Source organism: Necator americanus, chromosome I (assembly GCF_031761385.1).
Source record: "Necator americanus strain Aroian chromosome I, whole genome shotgun sequence".
NCBI lineage: Eukaryota > Metazoa > Nematoda > Chromadorea > Rhabditida > Ancylostomatidae > Necator > Necator americanus.
Window position 1 is genome coordinate 19,454,697 of NC_087371.1, and position 20,801 is coordinate 19,475,497.

Consider the following 20,801-nt stretch of genomic DNA (forward strand, 5'->3'; position numbering starts at 1 on the left):
ATGGCATTGATAACATGATCTCGATACTAACCTGAAATCTAAAGTACCCAAGAGATCGACATTCAACGTAAATATATACAAAACAATGCAACTTGACAAGCATAAGAATGTGACATAATACAAATCGTCTTAGTTGCACAATAGAACAACTTAAAGCATTGAAAAAAAAATTGAGTAATTAATAATTCGTCTTACAATCCGGTACACCAGACGACAATCACTTTGGTTTCTTTGTTGGAGGTCCCTTCTTTTTAGCTTTCTTTTCTTCCTGTGCTTTCCTCTTTGCTGTCGTAGGTTCGGAATGCACCGTTTTGTTAACGGAAAAGAATGAATCAATCCGGCCCTTGAACGAACGGGATAGATTCTAAGAAAGTTTCAAAGAGACCCTGAAAATGCCGCAAATCAACGAACCTGAGTTGCCGTACTTCGCCCTTTCTGCATTTTGGCAATTGCTGATTTGATACGCTCTTCACTGAATAATCATAGTAGACAATAAATAATGTCAAACGAAAATTACTGCTTAACATACTTGAAATTCTTCTCCTCGCACATAAATTTTATAATGCCGTCAATATTAGGCTCCTTCCAAACCAACTAAAAAGAGTTATCTGTCTTCCTAATATAATGAGTGAATAATACTGAAGAACTAACATTGATGTTCTCACAATCAGTCACTTCAGGATTAAGGAACAGTTCCCTAGCACGCCTGTAAGGCCAATTCTCTGGAGGAGCATATTTCTGCAATGTTCAGTCTAAGTCTGTATCCCAAAAGATGGTCTCAAAATTGAAAACTTTTGAAAGGAGCAATGAAAACAACGCGTATGAAAAAAGACTATCTTAAAAAACCGTAACCAATTGATAGAAACGCAAGTAGGTTGATAGAAACAATCTTGAGAAATTTAAAGGATCCAGAACAATTCTCCGCTGCAGAACTAACGTTGTGATCGATATTCTCCAGGATCGTCTCAATATCACCGTAACTCTTAATAAGTTCGAAAGCTTTCTTCGGTCCAACCCCTCGTATCGATTCGCAATAATCACATCCAAGAAGAATGCACAAGTCGATAAACTGTTCTCTTGTCATGTCGAAGTCTGCTAGGATGCGAGCAAGAGAAAACTCCTAGAAATTAATTGCTAAGAATTCCCAAGACAAAAATGAAAAATTAGGTCAGGATCAAAGATTCAATCTTACAGCATCCAAAAGGACCAGACCTTAATAGGCATCTTCCTAGCTTCTGCAAAAGTCATGTGACGTAAAAGAACATCAGAACCAAATGTCAACGCATCCATATCTTCAGTTGCAGTTCCGTAGACCTAAAAGTCTAAACTTGTCCAAATGTTAAAGAAATAGGCAAATTAGTAGATTTTCAAGATTGGATGCTCTAATTACGGTATGTTCAAGTAGATAGAGTCGTAGAGTAAGAAAATGGGCAAAGTTAGTGCTCCAAAGCACCATCACACAGACGATTTCTCTTCTGTAACTTCCTAACACAATACCAAAGTAAGTTATTGTGTGTCATGAAGTGAATACTGAAGAATAGAATGGTAATAGATGAATGTATAAATGTTGTAAAAGAAGGGGAACAAGACTGTAAGAATTGTTCTAAAAAATGTTATTGCACGTTATTGCTCCTCTAAAAGAAAAAAGGGCAGATACTTGTTGACGGACAAGAGTTTACTCTTAATTTAATGTTTAATCTCAACTTTTCGTTCCAGAGAGCTACAGTTCTGAACTAAGGCAAGCAATGAGAGCCATGAATACGTCGTTCATATTCGTGAGCTACAGATGGATGCAAAAAACAATACTGCTCCTACCTTCTTTGCTTTTACGAGTGCAGCGCATTGAGCCTCAGCTTCACATGGAGCTTCAACAACAGGGACTCCCATCAAGTCAAGAAGATGCTTCACGTCTTCATTTTGCTCTTTTGTAACCTATCGGAAATGAGAATTTAAAATGAATACAGGTAGAGTTTTAGAGGAGCCGCTCAACCTTCACAAGCCGCCGTTCGAATTTGTCAACAGCTTCAGCATCACCTCTCTCTTTGGCTGCAGTCAATGCTTTTTCGGCTTCAGCCCTAAAAATAATGTATAACTATAGTACGTTTTCAAAACGACATGAATGACGAGTGTAGTTGCGGTGCCTTTGCGTACGCGCTCGAAACGGCACGGCACGGCAGCAGTTGGAACCGAGGTTGGACCGTCGCAAACTGCAGCGATGGGTGGTGCCAACAAGGGTTCCACCACACTCCTAACCGCTACGTCCCACCAAAGCGCATCGAGAGAGCTCGCTTACGCAATTGCGTACGTGCTTCATGTCGTTTTGACCCTACTATAAGCAAGAGAGAAAAATAGAAGGGGATCTGTGGATTTTAGTCTTGAATTGCATTAACTCCAAACTTACGATCAGTACGACGGATAATTGACCTAGAAATCAGCGAAAGGTCATTCTTCTTTCGCTCTCCATTGCGCTTTCGCTTTCATGAGAAAAAAAAAATCATGGAACACTTACCGCTTTTCACTTCTTTTCTCCAATTCTCCGCTTTTCATGTCAGGAGGTTTGCCGTCGAAGACATAGCACGGCTTTATACCGTTATCTATCATACGAATTGTGCGATAAAACATCCCCATCAAATGACTGTAAATAAGTAATAAAAATGACGAATCCGATCGAGAAATCGAAGCTATGTTACTAATTGCCTTGTTGTTTCACCACTTTCAGACTGGAGTTGCGATCCATCTTGACGAACAGCAATAAGGAACTGATAGAGGCACATCGATGCATCAATAGCTACCTATGAGGATGAAATTATCAAGACCTGTGCAACAGAAGACTGATGTAGAAGCAGATGACAACAAGAGTAAGAACACAATGAATTACCTTTCGCCCAAAATAACCTTTCATTTCACCCGATTTGATAGCGTTTGGAGCATTATCTGCTATCACTTTTGAGAGATCCTTAATTCCCATGGTGAGAAGACTTACTTTCAATCAGGATCTGAAGCAAAATGGATGTTTACATCGAAGCAATTAAATTGCTAGCCCTCAACGAACTGCTATAAGGACAGCTAAGAATAGTAATGCGAGTTTAAAAGTATAACAGGGAGAAAACAATAGCGATCGGTAGTAAACGAGACAAAAACTCCAACAATTTGAACGAAAACAATAACCCCGGATTCCATTAAAGATGTTAAGTGCAATGATGTGGCCAAAAACTTTCAAAAGAAAAGAAAAACGACAAGCAAAGGCGCGAAACCTTCCTGTCAAAATTTGAACTGCAGTTTTCGCGCCTTGAGCACAACTGCGGACCTCCTGGTTAAAGGCATCACCCCACGAATCTGAGGTGCTGCAGATTTCAGGTGGATTATTTGGAGTCTTAGATTATGGTGAAAAAGGTGATTCCGTCCATTTCTTCCTAATTGCCGTAAAAAAACGGCCCAGAAGATACGGCTTCGAGCGTTCCGGCATCCCTGTGTACCGCCCTTTTCATCGCCGCAATCTTCCGGCCCGTTTTTTTTACGGCAATTAGGAAAAAATGGACAAAATCACCCTCCTCTCGATAATATACGGCCCCGCATAAGAACTCTCCACCTGAAATCCGCACAACCCCGGATTCGTGGGGTGATGCCTATAAGCCTTCGCACCGCAATGGTCCAAACTCCTACTTTATTAATTTCCGTTCAAATCCCAAACGTTATATAATATTTACCACCAGCTGTTCTATTGGCTTCGAGCCAGTGTCTTTGTGACATTGACACTTACGGTAGGAAAAGTGCATTCGACGCCATCTACTTCCGCAGCAACTTTTAATTCCCAGTGGTTTGCTATCTCAGCAAGTTGCTGATGACTAGCCTCATGCGCTCCGTCCAAACTGCAGACCTATTTTACCCTATGATCTTGATCAAGTGATAGGTGTCAAATAGCTGCTGCACACTTCGAGATTTTTGAACGTGGGGAACAAGCGCGCTTACAAGTGAGTGTGGGGCAATTGATCTTACATTCTATAGATTTGTTCTTAAAAATCAATTCGAATTTAAAAACACAACACCATTAACGATCCCCGAAGCCGCGTAGTTGGCGTTTGCAAATAATGCCAAGGTTTTTGTCACACTGGTTATCGCATCACCATTGTGTGCGCTGTACTTCGCTCTTTTGCTGTTTGCGAATTCTACTCTGAGCAGCTGCGCAGGAATAAACGTTCAACAATCTGTTTGACTTCGAAATATACAGACTCTGTAGACTTCGAAACATACAACTACCCTCATACGGTCATCGGTCGGATGACGAACACTTCAGGAGTATATTTCGAGAAACAATATGGAGCTACCATAGGAACAAAGCAAAAGAGATCAATGTATTGAATTCGATGCAACAGTACAACGGATCACAGATAGAACAAACTAGTAAAACATAAAATCTTATGTAAAGTCTCAACAAATGAACAACGCTTTCAATACTCTTCCCCATCCATATTATCATCTGACCCAACATCTCCATATCCTTCACCGTTATCAAAGTAAGTAGCGCAGTAGTCATTATCCTCTTCACCAAAATCTTCATCTGATGGTACATTGCTACCTGGGGCTTCTTCAGAATTTTCGGAACCTTCTTCGTCCTAAAAAGAACGAAGTTAGGATCTGATTCAAGAATAAACAATGAAAAACTGAATTATAAGTTTTTCACAATCTTCAAAAGAAAAACTAGGGAAATCTGCTATCAGAAGACCTCTCAATATTGCAAGCGAGTTGACGACAATGTGAACGGGATCTACACACTAAGTTTAGAAACTTGTTGTATTTTATAATAGTCGCCGATACAAAAAATATAATAAATAGCGGTTAGCGGTAAATTTGCCTCTACTTCCTCTTCATTCTCATCTTGTTGTTCAGCTCTCTCCAAATTCACTAGCTTTTGTTGTATAATTTCTATTGTGTCTTCGATCCTCCGCCTCTTGGCACTCGATAGTGTAGCTTTTTCACGTCTCCAGCAAAGTTCCTCAGGTAAGCGGGTAAAATCTGTAGAGAGAAAAAGTACCAGTAGTCCTGTTAGCAGTTGAACGCAAATTATAGAGAAAAGTCCAATCGACGTACTGACCTGGCTCTAGTCGTTCACGATGCACTTCGTTATACTTGTCAGTATACCGTCTTATATCTTTCACTTGCACGTTATCCAAATAAAACGGAGATTCTTGAAACCTACCAACAGAGAGAAATTTTAAGTAGAGTTACTGTAACTCTTTCCAAGAACTTAGTACCTATTGATCAGCTCTAGCTTCAATTCTGAAATGTACTGCAACTCATTGGATAATTCTAAGGGGATCAGCGCACGCTGCACAGTCTGAAAAACCCTGGTGTATAAAAAGATTTTACTGCGTAGAACCCATTAGTAGACGTTGCTTCAGGCGTTTAAATTTAAAAAAAAACAGAAAAAAATAAAACCAAATGGGGCGCTCTGTAGGTACCCAAGCAAATTGAGTGCAGCAGATGTCTGTGCCTTGTAGCAGCGATCGCCGCTACGTCTCTCCAAGCGTACTGTCCATCCTTAGGCTCCACCCACGCCTTTCACCGAAGGTCCGCATGATATTTTTACTTGGATAAACTGATAAAACGAACTTATAAGGAAGTGAAATGGTAAAATATGAGCTCCGCAATGAGAAAACTGTTTATAAATGAAGATTTCTCGGTAAGAACGACGGACAAAGGCGTCAAACTGGTATAGCAGCATGCAAAAGTAAATCCACAAATTAATCAAAAAGGCCACGAAACACGATGTTAGCTGTGACCTTGGTGAGTATAAGCCGTAGGCGCATTTTAAGAAACAAACTGATTTACATATTTCAAAGCTTACTCTGTATGAATATTTATAATAAATATTACTCTCAAACTTGGGTAATTAAATTAAATATTACTCTAATATGGTCTTCTACGTCTTATAATAAATAGTAGGGTCAAAACGACATGGACCGCGTACGCAATTGCGTAAGCGGGCTCTCTCTTGGCGCTTTGGTGGGACGTAGCGGCTAGGAGTGTGGTGAAACCTTTGCTGGCACCACCTATCGCTTGCGAGTTTGCGATGGTCCACCTCGGTTCCAAATGCTACCTCAACGAGGCCGTTTCGAGTGCGCAAAGGCACCGCAACTACACTCGTGAGTCATGTCGTTTTGACCCGACTATATATCCCAACAGTTACGATTTCTACCTTTTTGTACAAGTAAAAATTTGGCTTCAAGCTGTAGTCTAGTTAGACGCCGATCTATCTATCTATCTATTATATATATATATATATATATATATATATATATATATATATATATATATATATATATATATATATATATGGCGGTGTGGCGCAGTCGGTTAGAGGTCCGTTGTAGTCACACGGTCAAGGGTTCGAATCCGCCCTAGTCCTCACCAAGCCTTTCATCCCTCCGGAGTCGATAAATTGGTACCGGACTTGTCTGGGAGGATAAAAACACTGACTTGATCATCGGCTGGACCCCGCAAGTCATTGTATAGGGCAACACGCGTTTCAAAACCTCAACGATTACGAATTCCAGTAAAACGCGTTGGCGCATCCAAGTGAATTGATACGCCAGTGACTTTATCCTTTATCTTTATATATGTATACCAGTCTGAACGTCCGGCTAAAGCCGGATTTCAGACTTTCTGTGGTGTTCGCTTCGCTCCCCTTCACTAATCAACGAAAATTAACAGTAGTGGCATTTTCTGTGAAATTGGACTTGCGTATCTCCAACAATCTTTCTTCCTTTTTTATATCGTAATTAAATGCGAAAAATTTCATAGTTTTCTTTCTAAACGCGTCAGTTCTACATTTGCAGAACATTCGAGCTTCAGCTTCAAACACTCCTTTTCAATATGTTATAGACAATATTTAAAAGTATCACGCGAAATATGGGTTTTTCTCCTGTTTTCTATAAACAGTTGTCAAAGAATGGTGTTTTGGCATAAAATGACGTGAAAGACATCATCCTAGTGATAAAGATAACGTTCCACGTCATATCGCATAAACATCTTGCTACTATTTAAGCAACTGTTTGCATGCGTGTTTCCACTTTCTGAGAACGGCATGCTACAAACTTGAGGCGAGCGAAGAAGGAAATAGGCAGGCAGAAAGGTGAAGAGCAAAGGGCCCAGTGGTTACGGCTATGAAACGGCTGCAACCATTTATCTTTTGCGTCATGCATACTAAGTTATTGCGCACCAATGACTGGGTCCAAAGACGCCGTTGAACCCGTACCCTTCCATAGGTACCCCTTTGCTAGGTATCTGGCGCCGGTGGACCCGTCGCACCCCCTCCTATAGGTATCTGACGCCGGTGGACCCGTCGCACCCCCTTCTACAGGTATCTGACGCCGGTGGACCCGTCACACCCCCTTCTATAGGTATCTGGCGCCGGTGGACCCGTCGCACCCCCTTCTAAGGGCCGGTACAATCTGGCGCAGGTGGACCCGTCGCACCCCTTTTTCTGGACATCTGGCGCCGGCGCCCCAATCTGACGCCGGTGGACCCGTCGCACCCGCTTCTATAGTTATCTGGCGCCGGTGGACCCGTCACACCCCCTTCTATAGGTATCTGGCGTCGGTGGACCCATCGCACCCCCTTCTACAGGTATCTGACGCCGGTGGACCCGTCACACCCGCTTCTATAGGTATCTGGCGTCGGTGGACCCATCGCACCCCCTTCTATAGGTATCTGGCGCAGGTGGACCCGTCGCACCCCTTTTTCTGGACATCTGGCGCCGGCGCACCAATCTGACGCCGGTGGACCCGTCGCACCCGCTTCTATAGTTATCTGGCGCCGGTGGACCCGTCGCACCCCCTTCTATAGGTATCTGGCGTCGGTGGACCCGTCGCACCCCTTTCTATAGGTATCATGAAAGTTAAAGCAGGCGTTTTTTTAAATTAGATCTTTGTTTTTTCAAACAACGCTTTCCTTCTGCTTTTTTATTATAGATTAGGGCGAAAGATAACAGTTTTCCTTCCAAATGCGTCAATTCCACATTTGGAGAATATTCGACCATCAGCTTCAAACACTCCTTCGACACCAAAATAGTATAGACACAATTTGAAAGCATTACTCGACGTATGAGTGTTCCTCCTGATTTTCCCCAACATTTATCACAGAATGTTTTAACAAAAATGACGTAAACAACCTCATCATACCGATAAAGATAAGTTCCACATTAGATCTTGTAAACTGTTGGGTACTATTTAAGCAGCAGTTTGTGTGGGTGTTTCTACTTTCTTAAGAAGTCATGCTACCAAGGTGAGGCAAACTTGTAAAAATAATACATGGAGGACCTAGAGGTCTAATGCAACACGTGCAGTGACCATGGATATGAAACGGTCGCAACGTCTAATTTACCTTTCGCGACATCTATACGAAGTTATTGCGCACCTATCCGACGCTGTGGGATCCGTTACACTACATTTTATAGCTATCTGGCGTCGGCGCACCAACTCCACGCCGATGGACCCGTCGCACCTCATTTTATGGATGTGTGGCGTCTGCGCACCAATTTGACGACGCACCCCATTTTATGGATATCTGACGCCGGTGGCCCCGTCGCACCTCCCTTTCGATTTTCGTGACTGACACACACACGTGACAGAATAAGCCCGTTATTATATAGCATGATAATCATTATATATATATATATATATATATATATATATATATATATATATATATATATAGCGAGCGACTTGTCAGGGCATCAACAATTAGTCGAACACCATTAAAACAATCTAACATAAACTAAAAGAAATGAAAAAATAAATAAAATAAAACAAAAACATATTTAGAAGGTTCCGTAAATAACACATATCACGAGAAAAAAGGCAAGGAAAAAAGGAGTATAAGTAGGATTTCAGAAACAAATAAAGCCCATCTCAAAGCTTTTCAACTTTTGAATCCGATTCGAAGTAACCCATCTCTTGAATTTTACACACCACTTCATGCTTATGTTCACCACCTACGCGGACCACCTACGCTCATCATCGAATTCTGGAGTTCGTACACTTTTGGTCAATTTGCCTAGGACCAAGGGTGCTGCGGAAAGTAGATGGGTAGGGCATCCTGCATGCGCAGCGGAAAGATCCGCTGCCTCTTCCGACCGCAGCGCAGGGCAATTATCAACGCAAGCTACTCGTAAGGATATATTCTGACAGCCGCTGTGAATACCTCCTGGTGCGTTCCCAACTAAATGCGTTAAAGGCCTCACCCCAAATCGAATGAATCTGAGGTGGTATGGATTTCAGGTGGAGTATTCGTATATGGGATCGTAGATTATGGAAAGAAGGGTGATTCCGTCCATTTCTTCCTTATTGTCGTAAAAAAACGGCCCGGAAGATACGGCTTCGAGCGTTCCGGCGCGCTACTTTCTACAACGAATTCGATTGGAGCGCATCAGACTTGTGCACGCGCCGCATCTTCCGGGCCGCTTTTTACGGCAATTAGGAAGAAATGGACGGAATCATCCCCCTCTCCATAACCTACTATACTATGTACACGAATACTCCACCTGAAATCGGTACCACCTCAGATTCGTGGGTTGATGCCTTTAAATGTCTTGGTGCTACAGTATGTGGTATTCAGCAGTACAAGGGTAGTAGTGACCCCAATGTAGCAAACTCGAGTATTCATTTTACGCCATAAGTGCTAAAAGTGATTTCAAAATTAACATAATCACTCACAGGGTAATCTGGTGGATCTTCAACAGTTCTCTGGTTTGTAAAAGAAGCCATGTCATTTCTAGCGATGCCCAGCGCTTGAGCTACTGCCCGAACAGTTGTCCCGGGACCGCTCCCCCTACCACGACCACGCCCACCCATGGCTGAATTTAACATGATAAAAACACAATGTTAAGAAATAGCGACAGGAATTGATAAAGATATACATGAAGATGTAGTTCGCGATAGTACATAAATCAGATAGGAAACTCTCGGATTTATCTGTACATTTATTTAAACAATATTTCAACATATATTCTACAATAGAAATGATGTAACGAGATGGAATCTAAAACAACTAGTGATCAGCCTAGATGAACTGACAACCGGGAACAACTCCATAGTCCGTATGGGCGCCCAATTTCACATCCAGTGTACATAGTACACTAATTAACAAACAAGAATGTGAGAGGAAACAGAGTGCATAGATGAGATAATTCCGTTAATCGGCAGGTTGCGGTTTCTTCTCTTTATTCCAATCCTGCAGTCCTTTCGGTAATTGAGTATCTTCGTCCAATCCTGAATGGAGAATTAAAAATGGCGTGAAAGAAGAAGAAAAGTGTTGCATCGCAAAATTGTCAAAACTGCACAAATTGTCTTGCCTCCTGTTCCCGAAACCATTTCCTCATAAGTATGTTTTTCAGCAAACGGCCGTTTTCCAAGTAATTCAACCATATCCTCACGTGACAAAATCTCTTTTTCTAGTAACCGTTGAGCAACCTTTAAACGTTAAATCAAAAATATCGCAACGTTACGACTGGAGCAGCACTTCCTTCACCTTCTCAATATCTTCTCTCTTGGACAAAAGCAGCTCTCGAGTTCGTGCAAGGGCGACGTTAACCATATCCCTCACTTCCTGATCGATAAGCTGCGCAGTCGCCTCCGAGTAAGGCTTGTCAAAGGCCATCTCTCCAGGTCCTGCTGTTTCGAAAGACAATGGTCCTACTTTTGTCGACATACCATATTTGACAACCTTAAAAAGACAATAGCATTAATTTAAAAAAGGTGAATATTGTAAGATGATGTCAGAATTAATTGTTTTTTCGGTAATTAATTTAGGTTTGTTTCCAGTAATACAAGAAAATAAAAGAAGATTGGAACTCAGAGTGAATAGCTCTGAGCATCTCGTTGAATAATTTGTGTATTGCAGCCGCATTAAACAAGTCCGAATCCTCACAAATCTCCATTTATTCCTTTTCACTTCTCGCAATCGGTTATTTAAAACTGATACGTTGATACTTTTACGTGTGGATTTATGCCCTTCAAAGTCCACCTCTTCACATTTCTGTGGTTTGCCTCATCAGGTTAGCAATATCCTTTCTTCAGAAATTGGAAACACGAAGGCTAACGGCTGGTTAAATAGTAATCAATAATCAATAGCATAACAGTTGACGTCATCTGACCTGTGCTAATTGTTGAGGAGAAAGAGAAGAAAATTCATGCTTCGAAATTCGTTTCCAAACTTTTACAGTATCGAAGGAATAAATGCATGTGTAAAATCTAGTTTGAATACTCTCTAAATGTAGTACTGACGAATTTAGGAAGAGGACCAATAAAGCATGGCTTCAATTCATGATCATTTCGTGAACGCTTGGACTGAGAGGAAAAAACGAACCGTCACCGTCGCATGTATATGCACAGAACACCTATATGAAATCAAACATATATAAATATAATATAACTGCAATGTGTCTTCAAACGCAATTGATATAGTAAAGAAAAGCAGCTTCTATCTAAAACCAATGTTATGCCGACTTATAACTCAAAACATAGAAAACCATTAATAACTTTGAGTATCTTACAACTTCGCCGTTATACATCAAACGCCACCCTACAAAGCTCTGCATCCTGTTTGCCGTCGATGATTAATTGAAGCAACATTTGTTCGAAGTTGAATATAACCACGGCGAAGGATTCACATTAATCGTAACGGTGAATCGACAAGTATTCTCATGCAACTTCCGTAAACTACAAGTATAAATGGCCTAGTGAAGACAATGATTCATTTATTTTGCTACGCTGTTCAGTTGCTAGGTGTGAATCAACAACAAACTATTCTCATGCATCAAATATTCCGGATAAATATTCCTACCTTTATAATATTAACCGACGTGTGGATAGTGACATTAATGCAAACAGCAGCACAACAAACACCTAGCGGTTGGTCGCCATACCTTAACTAATGCGAAGCCAAACACTACCAAGGCTGACGATTTAAGGTACGGCAACTACACAATCTGCTATCATCGAACGGCTGACGAACCTTGAAAAAGTGGCTAACATTGCTCCACATTTGTCACATCTTATTCATTCATCGGTTTCTTTCAGAGTACCAAGGACATACAAACTATGATAAAGCCTTTGGAGGCGATAGTCACAACGCTTAATGAACTCAAAAGAAATCAGGTTATACAATCATGATTTAGAAGAATTAGGCCAAAGTCATAGAGGAAAATTAGAATTGATCCTTTGTGATGATATCGCTCATAGTTTTCTGAAGTAAAATGAGAAGAGATAAAAGAAAACAGAAGACTGTTAAAGAGGTCACAAGTGTCAGCCATTGCTTAATGACATTTTAGTCAGACAATTTAACTCCAGGTACGATTACGGTAATAGTAACTAACTACTGCTCATAACAACTGATCATTCTTTACAGCATCACAACTTGAAAAAGTTTCAGGATCCACCACTACCGCAGAGAAGTTGGATGGACGCTTATAAATCAGAAGTTTGTTCATTTTTCTCCAACCAACTTGTGTATTGCAAATTTAGAGGAAGAAAAAACAGTGGTGATTTGACAGAGGAATTGATAAGGTAGCAAAAAAAAGGAAAAAGCACTGAGACACTTACCATCTTCAACTAATGTATATTGTCAAAACTTCTTGAGCTGGAATCTTGATTTTTAAAGAGCCTGAAGACGACGAGATTTGAAAAACTTTCAGCAACCGTCGGTACTGCGTAGGCCGTGGATGGACCCGCTCAGATCAGACGTTTATACTTCTCCAACAAATGTGTGGTTTGGAAATTTAAAAGGAGAGAAATCGATATTGATTGTTTTTGGGAACTAATAACGTAACAAAAAAACGTTCAGAAGTGCGAACGAACTCGTCACTTTCGTTTAATTTCCGCTCTCAAAATTCCACAAAAGCAGCGTATCACGAAACTGACGATGTTGAAACCTTTCTACCAGTAGATAGCGGTAGGGATGTGGTTCACGACAACGAGAGTGATCACACCTGTAATTCCACCTGGTAATCCAGAAAAGAGGTATTCACAACAGTCTTGGTTGCGCCACTCTCCATGTGATACAAGTTGTTACGCGACAGAACGCGGGCGGTTCCGGGTTCATCCAACGTTTGCAGTCAAAGGCATCACCCCACGAATCTAGGGTGGTGCGGATTTCAGGTGGAGAGTTCGTATATGTGGTCGTGCATTATGGAGAGGAGGGTGATTCCGTTCATTTCTTCCTAATTGCCGTAAAAAAGAACCGGGAAGATGCGGCGCAGCTGAATGGAACAAAGCTCATGGAGGTATTTGGAATTGAACCCCAGCCCTCTCCCATGTTAAGGGAGCGCTCTACCACTGAGTTACACCCCCGTGTATAAACAACGTCGTGCCACTTCACAATTTACACTGCTCGATACTAATACGCACAAGGCTGGCGCGCTCCAATCGAACTCGTTGTAGAAAATAGCACCGAAACGCTCGAAGTCGTGTCTTCCGGGCCGTTTTTTTACGACAGTTAGGAAGAAATAGACGGAATCACCTTTCCCTCCATAATTTACGACTCCGTAAAGGCATAACCCACCTGAAACCACCCCAGATTCATGGAGTGATGCCTTCAAGCAATATAACTCGAATAAGCAACAAAAGCTGCCTCACTCGCACAATCTCAGACGCATTGCAAATAGCCATCGTTCTACTATCCTTAACTAGCACTTGTAATAACTTGGAGAGATGTAACCAAATCTGTTTAAAGGCATCACCCTACGAATCTGAAGTGGTGCAGATTTTAGGTGGAGTATTCGTATACGGGATGGGAGACTATGGAGAGGAGGGTAATTCCGTCCATTTCTTCCTAGTTGCCGTAAAAAACGGCCCGGAAGATGCGGCGCCGTACAAGGCTGGCGCGCTCCAGTCGAACTCCCTGTAGAAAATAGTGCGCCAAAACGCCTGAAGCCGTATCTTCCGGGCCGTTTTTTACGGCAACTAGGAAGAAATGGACGGAATCACCCCCCTCTCCGTAGTCTCCCATCCCGTATACGAATACTCCACCTGAAATCCGTACCACCTCAGATTCATGGGGTGATGTCTTAACCTCTTTCTGAGTTAGAGGGGATTGGATTATATTCGTGAACCGCATCCCTACTCTTATTTATTCGTAGAGAAATACCAACATTGCCAATTTCGTGATACGCTGCCTTCAAACTTTTTTCTCAGAGAGAGTCTGCGTTTCGAAATTGGATGTTGGGGTTTCCCCATCCGGAACTACCAGTAACTCCAGCACCGCCAACTACACAGGTACCTGCTAAGAAACATTCGTCCAGCACTACTAGCGAGATTAATTTTAGAAGCCACAAGATGGTTATGAGTATCCAGTACTTATAATCCCAGAATCCACTTTCTATCACATGGGACTCCCAAAATCATACCCAGGCTATCCGCTTCCAGCAACCGATCAGGTATGTTACAAGAAAAAGGCACTGAGTAAGATTATGAAAGAAAACTTGAAAAACAACGCATCTTACAAAAAAAAATCAATTCAGAGGTACGTGCAGCCTCCTGCTTATCCTCGGCAATCATAACGGCTCAAGTTACGTGAATGTCTAGAGAAGTCCTGCCACTGCTATTTCTATAAGGTTATTATATATATACAAATACAAAACAACAGAATGACTGCTAAAGAAATAACATCATAAGTCAGTAATAAAGGTCATTGATTAAAATGATAGTTAACACAGCACAAGGAGTAAGCTCCACAAGCGCTCGTTTTATAAATGGAATTTCGAAACGAGGATGATTTCACTTAAAAAGATTATAATAGAAACTGCTCAAGAAGAAAATGTCGTAAAAGTCCGGTTCCTTCTTAAGTGCGATTTCGAATAGGATTCGAATAGGAAAAATTCTGAACTAAATGTTGAAGTTTGTTCTAATCTATTAAATATACAGCTTAAGAAAATAAGCGACAACAAGAAACGCAAACATGAATACTATTGTTGAGAAGGAGAACGAATAAGAACTAATAACACATTGACTAACCTGGGCATAAGCCATTTGAGTGACTTTTTGCAGATCATCTTGAGCTCCTGTCGTTATACGCCCAAAAAAAATCTCCTCGGATACACGACCTCCTAACGTCATACACATTCTTAAAAGGTCGTATATTTGCGCAAGAATATTAGACAAAAAATAGTTCTTTTTTGGTGCAAAACCAATAGGGTTACTTTGGTGCTTTTATACCAATAACGAAAATATTCTACATCAACTACACTGCAAAAGAGTTATATTGAGAAACATAGCCGAAAGGACAGAAAAGAGAAAAAAAGATTTAATTGCCAAAAAAAGTAGCAACTAACCTATCCAAAAGTTGTTCCTTTGAATATAAATACTGCTCTTTTGGTAGGTATTGAGCGTAACCTAAACCCTTTCCTCGTGGAATAATGGAAACCTAAAGGAACGCTCCAAATCTATCTTCGAACTGACGGCAGCTCTAACAGATGAGTGTAATTACCTTCAATAAAGGATCGGCATGTTCGAGAAACCATCCGGCTATGGCGTGACCTGCTTCATGATAAGCAACTGTTCGTTTCTCTTCCGGTTGCAAAACCTCAATGACATCAATGGTTATGGGACCGCCAGCAAGCACATAATAAATTTTTCTGTGGATACCTGGCTCTTTTTTTCCATACCCGCAACGACCCTCTCAATGGCCTGTTCAAAATTTTTTTGGCTAATTTCCTCAGACGCATCTCTTGCAGCTATTAGAGCAGCTTCGTTGCAAACATTAGAGATATCAGCACCTTTAAAGAACTGTCACATAACTTAATAGAGTCAACCTGCGACAATGAGGAGAAACAAAGTACTAAGATCAGCTGTAGGGAACGAGGAAATATTCATAGTAACGTCCTAAAAAAAAGGCAACCTACCCGAGAATCCAGGAGTATGTGCAGCAAGCTTTCGTGACAACTGAACCTTATCTAATGATGTTTTTAGAGGTCCCAAATGAACTCGGAAAATCGATGCACGACCCTAAATAAAGCATTATTAATAGAATGTTTGTCTAACGAACGGATGCCCCGCTAATTTCAACTGAATGAAAATTGATAAAATCAAGATCCGATGCAAAACGAAATTTAAAAAAAGGAGACCGGCTCACATCTCACACGAAAAAAAGTAGCCAGCCACACTACATTTTTTTTTTAAATTCTCTGGAACGTTCCACTCATGTCAATGTAAATCCGGACCAATCCAGTTCTTTTACAACCTTCCATATTCTACAAAAATCCTCCCTATCACTTTTTCAAACCTATAATAGTAGCACCTCCAGAAGTCAGAACGAAGAAAAAATACCTTTATATCGGGTACAGGCACATAGATCTGCCGATCAAATCGACCCGGTCGTAACAAGGCAGGATCCAAGATATCGACACGGTTTGTGGCAGCAACGACAATCACAGATGACTCTTCCGTAGAGAACCCTAAAAACATACAAGACGTACACAAATATGTGATTGATCCTTATAGCAGTACAAAACCACATTCAACTTGTAATAGTAATTATGAGAGAGACAAAGTGATTAAATAAGGAGGAAAAAAGAATGCACTCACCATCCATTTCTACAAGAAGTTGATTCAAGGTGTTTTCTTGTTCAGAATGACCTCCCATACCACCTTTCCCGCCTCTCTTTCGCCCAACAGCGTCAATCTCGTCAATAAAAAGGATGCAAGGGCTGTTCTTTCTCGCCATGGCGAACATGTCACGAACTCGGGCAGGACCAACGCCAACGAACATCTAGAAAACGTTCGTATCGAATAAAATGACAGAAATTAAAACCAATGCAACTAAGAACCTCAAGAAACTCAGAGCCAGATACTGTGATGAACGGAACATTCGCCTCACCAGCAGTGGCTTTTGCGAGAAGAGTTTTACCAGTTCCAGGTGGTCCAGTAAGAATGGCTCCCTAGGCAAAGAAAAGTTCTAAGCTCTCTTATGAAACCATAGGGTTAGAGCAGCAAAAAATGAAATGAGAAGAGATTTACCTTTGGAATCTTCGCCCCGAGGTCTTTGTATTGTTGCGGGTTCTTCAGGAAGTTAACAAACTCCATAATCTCGATCTTAGCTTCTTCACATCCAGCGACGTCTTTGAAAGAGACCTTAATGGTAATAATTCAAATGGAAGCATAGCAGGGAATAAAATGAATGATAAACAACGTTTAGATAACATGGAAGGTACTGAAACTATAAAAAAGTATTAGTTTTTTCTTTAGCATTTTTACGATGCACTGGTTGGTGATACCAATAATACTAAAATACTTAGTAGCGCATCAAAAAAAAAAATGAAAAAAAACAAACCTTGATATCTTCTTTGTTGATGATCCTCGCTGTGCTCTGTCCAAAACCACCAAACATACCAGTTAATCCGCCTCCGCCGCCCGCTCTTCCTGCACCTTAGGACGGAAATAATCAAGTTCGTCTGTTTAGATTGATTTCGATGCATTGTCAATCTGCTCCGCTCAGAAAAAAAAAGCCAGTCTACTAACTGATTTGTCATCCATACTAAGCTACAATATTTACACTAAATGTGATCTAACCTAGTATCAAATGAAAATTCCATCCAGTATGGTGTTAACAAACATCAAATTAGAAAGATTAGAGGCGGCTCATTAATGTAGAATCTTAAACATGATACTACTAGAATAAATTTATACAATGTAAAGTATTTACCACCTGCAGCTCCACCACCTTTCAGCATACGGTAAATATAGTACCCAAACAGTAGCGGAAAAGCAATACTGATCAAATTTGGGATTTCCCTCTTGCTGAAATGAGAAATTTGAAAAGGAATCGGAGGCAGGTACCAGAACAAATCTGGATAGTTGAACAGAACTAATACAAACAGCAAGTATAGTACAGTCAAAAGAACATCAAGCATGGTGCAGTTGCGTAAGCGGTGTGTTGGAACGCACCGGTTAGGATCGAGTGAGGACCTCTTCTACCACTGTTCACTGCTGCAGTTAGCGATGGTCGCACCTCTACCTCTCGATTCCAACCGCTATCTACACCGCGTCGCTTCGAGCGCAACCGCTTACAAGAACTACATCGTACTTCATGTCGTTTTGATCCGACTATAATCGTGCGTGAGCGAGGTATTAATCACGACAAAGAATGACTAAATAGATACATAAAAGGAAGTAGAGATGAAGTAAATTCAAGAACTGAAAGAAAGTGCAAGCAAATGAAAATAACGACAAAACATGCTAAAAAACTGGGAACCCTTCGAAAACAAAAAGAACTTACAAATCAAATTCAGATTTATAAAGGACAGGGATTTGTCGATCAGCATCGTACCCAAGGTGCATTTGTGCGGCAGCTAAGCTTCGCTCAAAGCTATCCACACTTCCGATATTGAAATAGCAAGTTTGCTAGAATAGCGCTGATATGACAAATATGGGAACAAAAGTAAACAGCAAGTAAAAGAAGAAAAGAGTGATGGAGACGAATGAAGATCTTACTCCTGAGCTTTTCGCCGAGGATACGATGCGAACCCATCGTTTGTCAACGACTTCTAACCGGTCAACCTAACAACAGAGTAAAATTGCGCTCAAAATAACCTCTAAAAATAGAAAGGCACACGCCAACGTGCTGCACAACTAAGAGTGTAAAGATCACCAGAAAACACAAAATAAACTCACAATACCAGGCTCTAAAAACTCATGAAAGAATTCTTTCCAGGAAATCTCTCGATAGGACTGATAATCCATAAACAGATAGAGTGCTAGTATGACGCCAATGCTGAGGGCAATCTGCTGCCAACTACCGGGGCTGAATCGAAATGAAAAGCAATAAATTTGACATGTATCTGGGTGATATCTAGGAACTTACAATTGATCCAAAGGGTTCCCAGTTCCACCCGGATTCCCACTGCCACCTTTGGACTTCTTAGACTCTAAAAAAGAAAGGAGGAAATTCTGTGCAGGAAACAAGATCACATGATAAGACAATGAGATGAAGACACACCTGCTGACTTAGGCTTTTCCTCTGATGTCGATTTGTTCTCCTTCACAGATGACTTGCTGTCATCAGATTCAAAAAACTTCTTGAAACCTCGAGGTGCGGCGAACAAACTAATTGCATCGTTGACCCGTTCCAAAAACCTCTCTTCAAACCTCACATCCTTTTGAAGTAACCGAACAACTTCTCTCTGCGACAAGGTGTTTTTATTCTGAGAAAGAGATCTCTTCAAAAAAAAAAGTTGGAACAGCAAGCAAATCCATGCACTCACTTCATCACTAATGGAAGTGCATGAAACTAGAGAAGATGATGTGGAGGAAATATTTCTTAATTTTATCAAAGGTCTAGCACCATTCCTGAAGAAACCCTTATAATTCCCGCTATGAGTGCAGATTCGTAGCATCCCTAAATAAAATCATATTACGTCGTCATCGCCCTAATAATTATGATCACGAACTATGGAGAACCTTGACTGAAATATCTAGAAATCGATAACTTCAACTCACGCAGAAGTAGAAGCAAGGTGATGAAACTCACCTAGCGCAAACACTCGCTCTGATGAAACTTGGCGACAACTGTTCCGCAACTGCGGGCTTAGGTGGCCAGCGAACTTTCTTGAAATCTGTACTAGTGGACAGTCCTGGCCTGAGAAACATGCTCTTTGACGCTGGCGCCAATATTCAGAAGCAAATGTTCAGAGTAATGAGAGAAACAAGTTGAAGAAGGAACCACAAATTCAAACAACAATTCACGGCAGTTTGCCAGTGAACTTGCTATCTTAGTTCTGCTACTTAACGTTGTCAAATTCCAAGAATATCACAAAAAAAGGAGTACAGAAGTTAAAACTTATTAGAATTACTTTATCTTTGACAATGATAGAGACCCCAATTTTCTCTGAGGATTCCGATGCAATAAAGAGCAGAGGCGTCCCGAGTTTTCGTCCGTGCTTGCAGACAAAACAGCCATACAGATAGGCATAGTCGGGCCAAAATGACATGAGGAATGGTGCAGTTGCGTAAGCGAAGCTGTGGTGATGGCGGTTGGGATTGAGGTGGGACGATCGCGAATTACAGCGTGGAATGGTGTCAGCAAGAGTCTCGTCTAGACTCTATCCGCTACGCTCTGCCGCTACCAAACTGCACTGTGCTTCGTGTCGTTTTGACTCTACTATAACGTTGTGCTTGTGGGATTTGTAAGAAACCAAAGAGGCTCTTAGGATAAAGGCTTCATGTTTTTCGTTCGATGATTTGAACTACGCTTAGTTATAAGTTGTGGAGAGCAGAAAGCTCCTTACGCTAAAATCCCTCGAAGCTATTTGCATCAAGAAGACTACTGGGCGAACTTCTCGTCAATGCTCTGAGTACACCTCCGGGCTTAGAAATGAGGACTTCTAGTAATTTATCTTTTGTATTTCAAATGCTTCCAAAGGCACTCGCCTTTCCAGGTGACGAGACCTGTTGAGAGTGGAAGTAAAACAGCATAAAATAAACATAAGGAACTGCGATAGACATAAGAACCATGAACAATAAGGAAGTGCGATAAATTGCGTATAAACTTCTTCGATGCTGCAACTTCCTCTCTGACTCATCCATTATTTATTTTCCTCAAAATTTCAAATTAATAGGAAGGGAACTAAAGTTTCGCAATGATTAGGCATTAGACATCATTAGACGAGTTTTGTTACAGTCTGCTGCAAATCCTACCTCATGCCTCAAAGCGGCGCAGCGCTGGCCCTGGCCGTCGGACAGCTATGGTGGCGAGACTTCGTCTCGGCAGGTCCAACCATGCCACGGAGGTGTCCGGCAAGTAGCTCGGTCTAG

At 41.2% G+C, this 20,801-nt stretch overlaps 3 protein-coding genes across 7 annotated transcripts; all 3 read right to left on the reverse strand.

The window, feature by feature from the left end:
* Positions 1-217: 217 nt before the first annotated feature.
* On the reverse strand, positions 218-2,968 carry RB195_006207 (uncharacterized protein; the record flags this gene model as incomplete). The annotated part of the gene is made up of 11 exons (XM_013451142.2): positions 218-343; positions 412-472; positions 530-594; positions 652-738; positions 938-1,120; positions 1,213-1,314; positions 1,816-1,932; positions 1,991-2,075; positions 2,510-2,635; positions 2,698-2,792; positions 2,879-2,968. The coding sequence occupies 11 exons, from the start codon at positions 2,966-2,968 to the stop codon at positions 218-220; spliced, it is 1,137 nt and encodes a 378-aa protein (XP_013306596.2).
* A 17-nt stretch (positions 2,969-2,985) lies between these two features.
* Positions 2,986-10,002, reverse strand: RB195_006208 (uncharacterized protein; the record flags this gene model as incomplete). Of its 2 annotated transcripts, none has more annotated exons than XM_064179154.1 (6): positions 2,986-2,996; positions 4,505-4,613; positions 4,853-5,013; positions 5,093-5,193; positions 5,253-5,335; positions 9,714-9,851. In XM_064179154.1, 6 exons carry the CDS (start codon positions 9,849-9,851, stop codon positions 2,986-2,988), a joined length of 603 nt encoding a protein of 200 aa, XP_064036136.1. The 2 variants fall into 2 exon arrangements, with proteins under 2 accessions (XP_064036136.1, XP_064036137.1); XM_064179153.1 differs by lacking the exon at positions 2,986-2,996 and adding an exon at positions 9,942-10,002 and having other exon boundaries at positions 4,449-4,613; positions 9,714-9,853.
* A 189-nt stretch (positions 10,003-10,191) lies between these two features.
* On the reverse strand, positions 10,192-20,767 carry RB195_006209 (uncharacterized protein; the record flags this gene model as incomplete). Of its 4 annotated transcripts, none has more annotated exons than XM_064179156.1 (22): positions 10,192-10,268; positions 10,352-10,469; positions 10,528-10,722; positions 15,009-15,117; positions 15,326-15,417; positions 15,481-15,576; positions 15,639-15,769; positions 15,896-15,998; positions 16,320-16,447; positions 16,578-16,761; positions 16,820-16,930; positions 17,010-17,123; positions 17,323-17,417; positions 17,698-17,789; positions 18,268-18,392; positions 18,483-18,548; positions 18,663-18,792; positions 18,853-18,916; positions 18,988-19,171; positions 19,253-19,386; positions 19,519-19,626; positions 20,728-20,767. In XM_064179156.1, 22 exons carry the CDS (start codon positions 20,765-20,767, stop codon positions 10,192-10,194), a joined length of 2,496 nt encoding a protein of 831 aa, XP_064036138.1. The 4 variants fall into 4 exon arrangements, with proteins under 4 accessions (XP_064036138.1, XP_064036139.1, XP_064036140.1 ...); XM_064179158.1 differs by having other exon boundaries at positions 18,988-19,192; XM_064179157.1 differs by having other exon boundaries at positions 17,695-17,789; positions 18,988-19,192.
* Between the last annotated feature and the right edge of the window lie 34 nt (positions 20,768-20,801).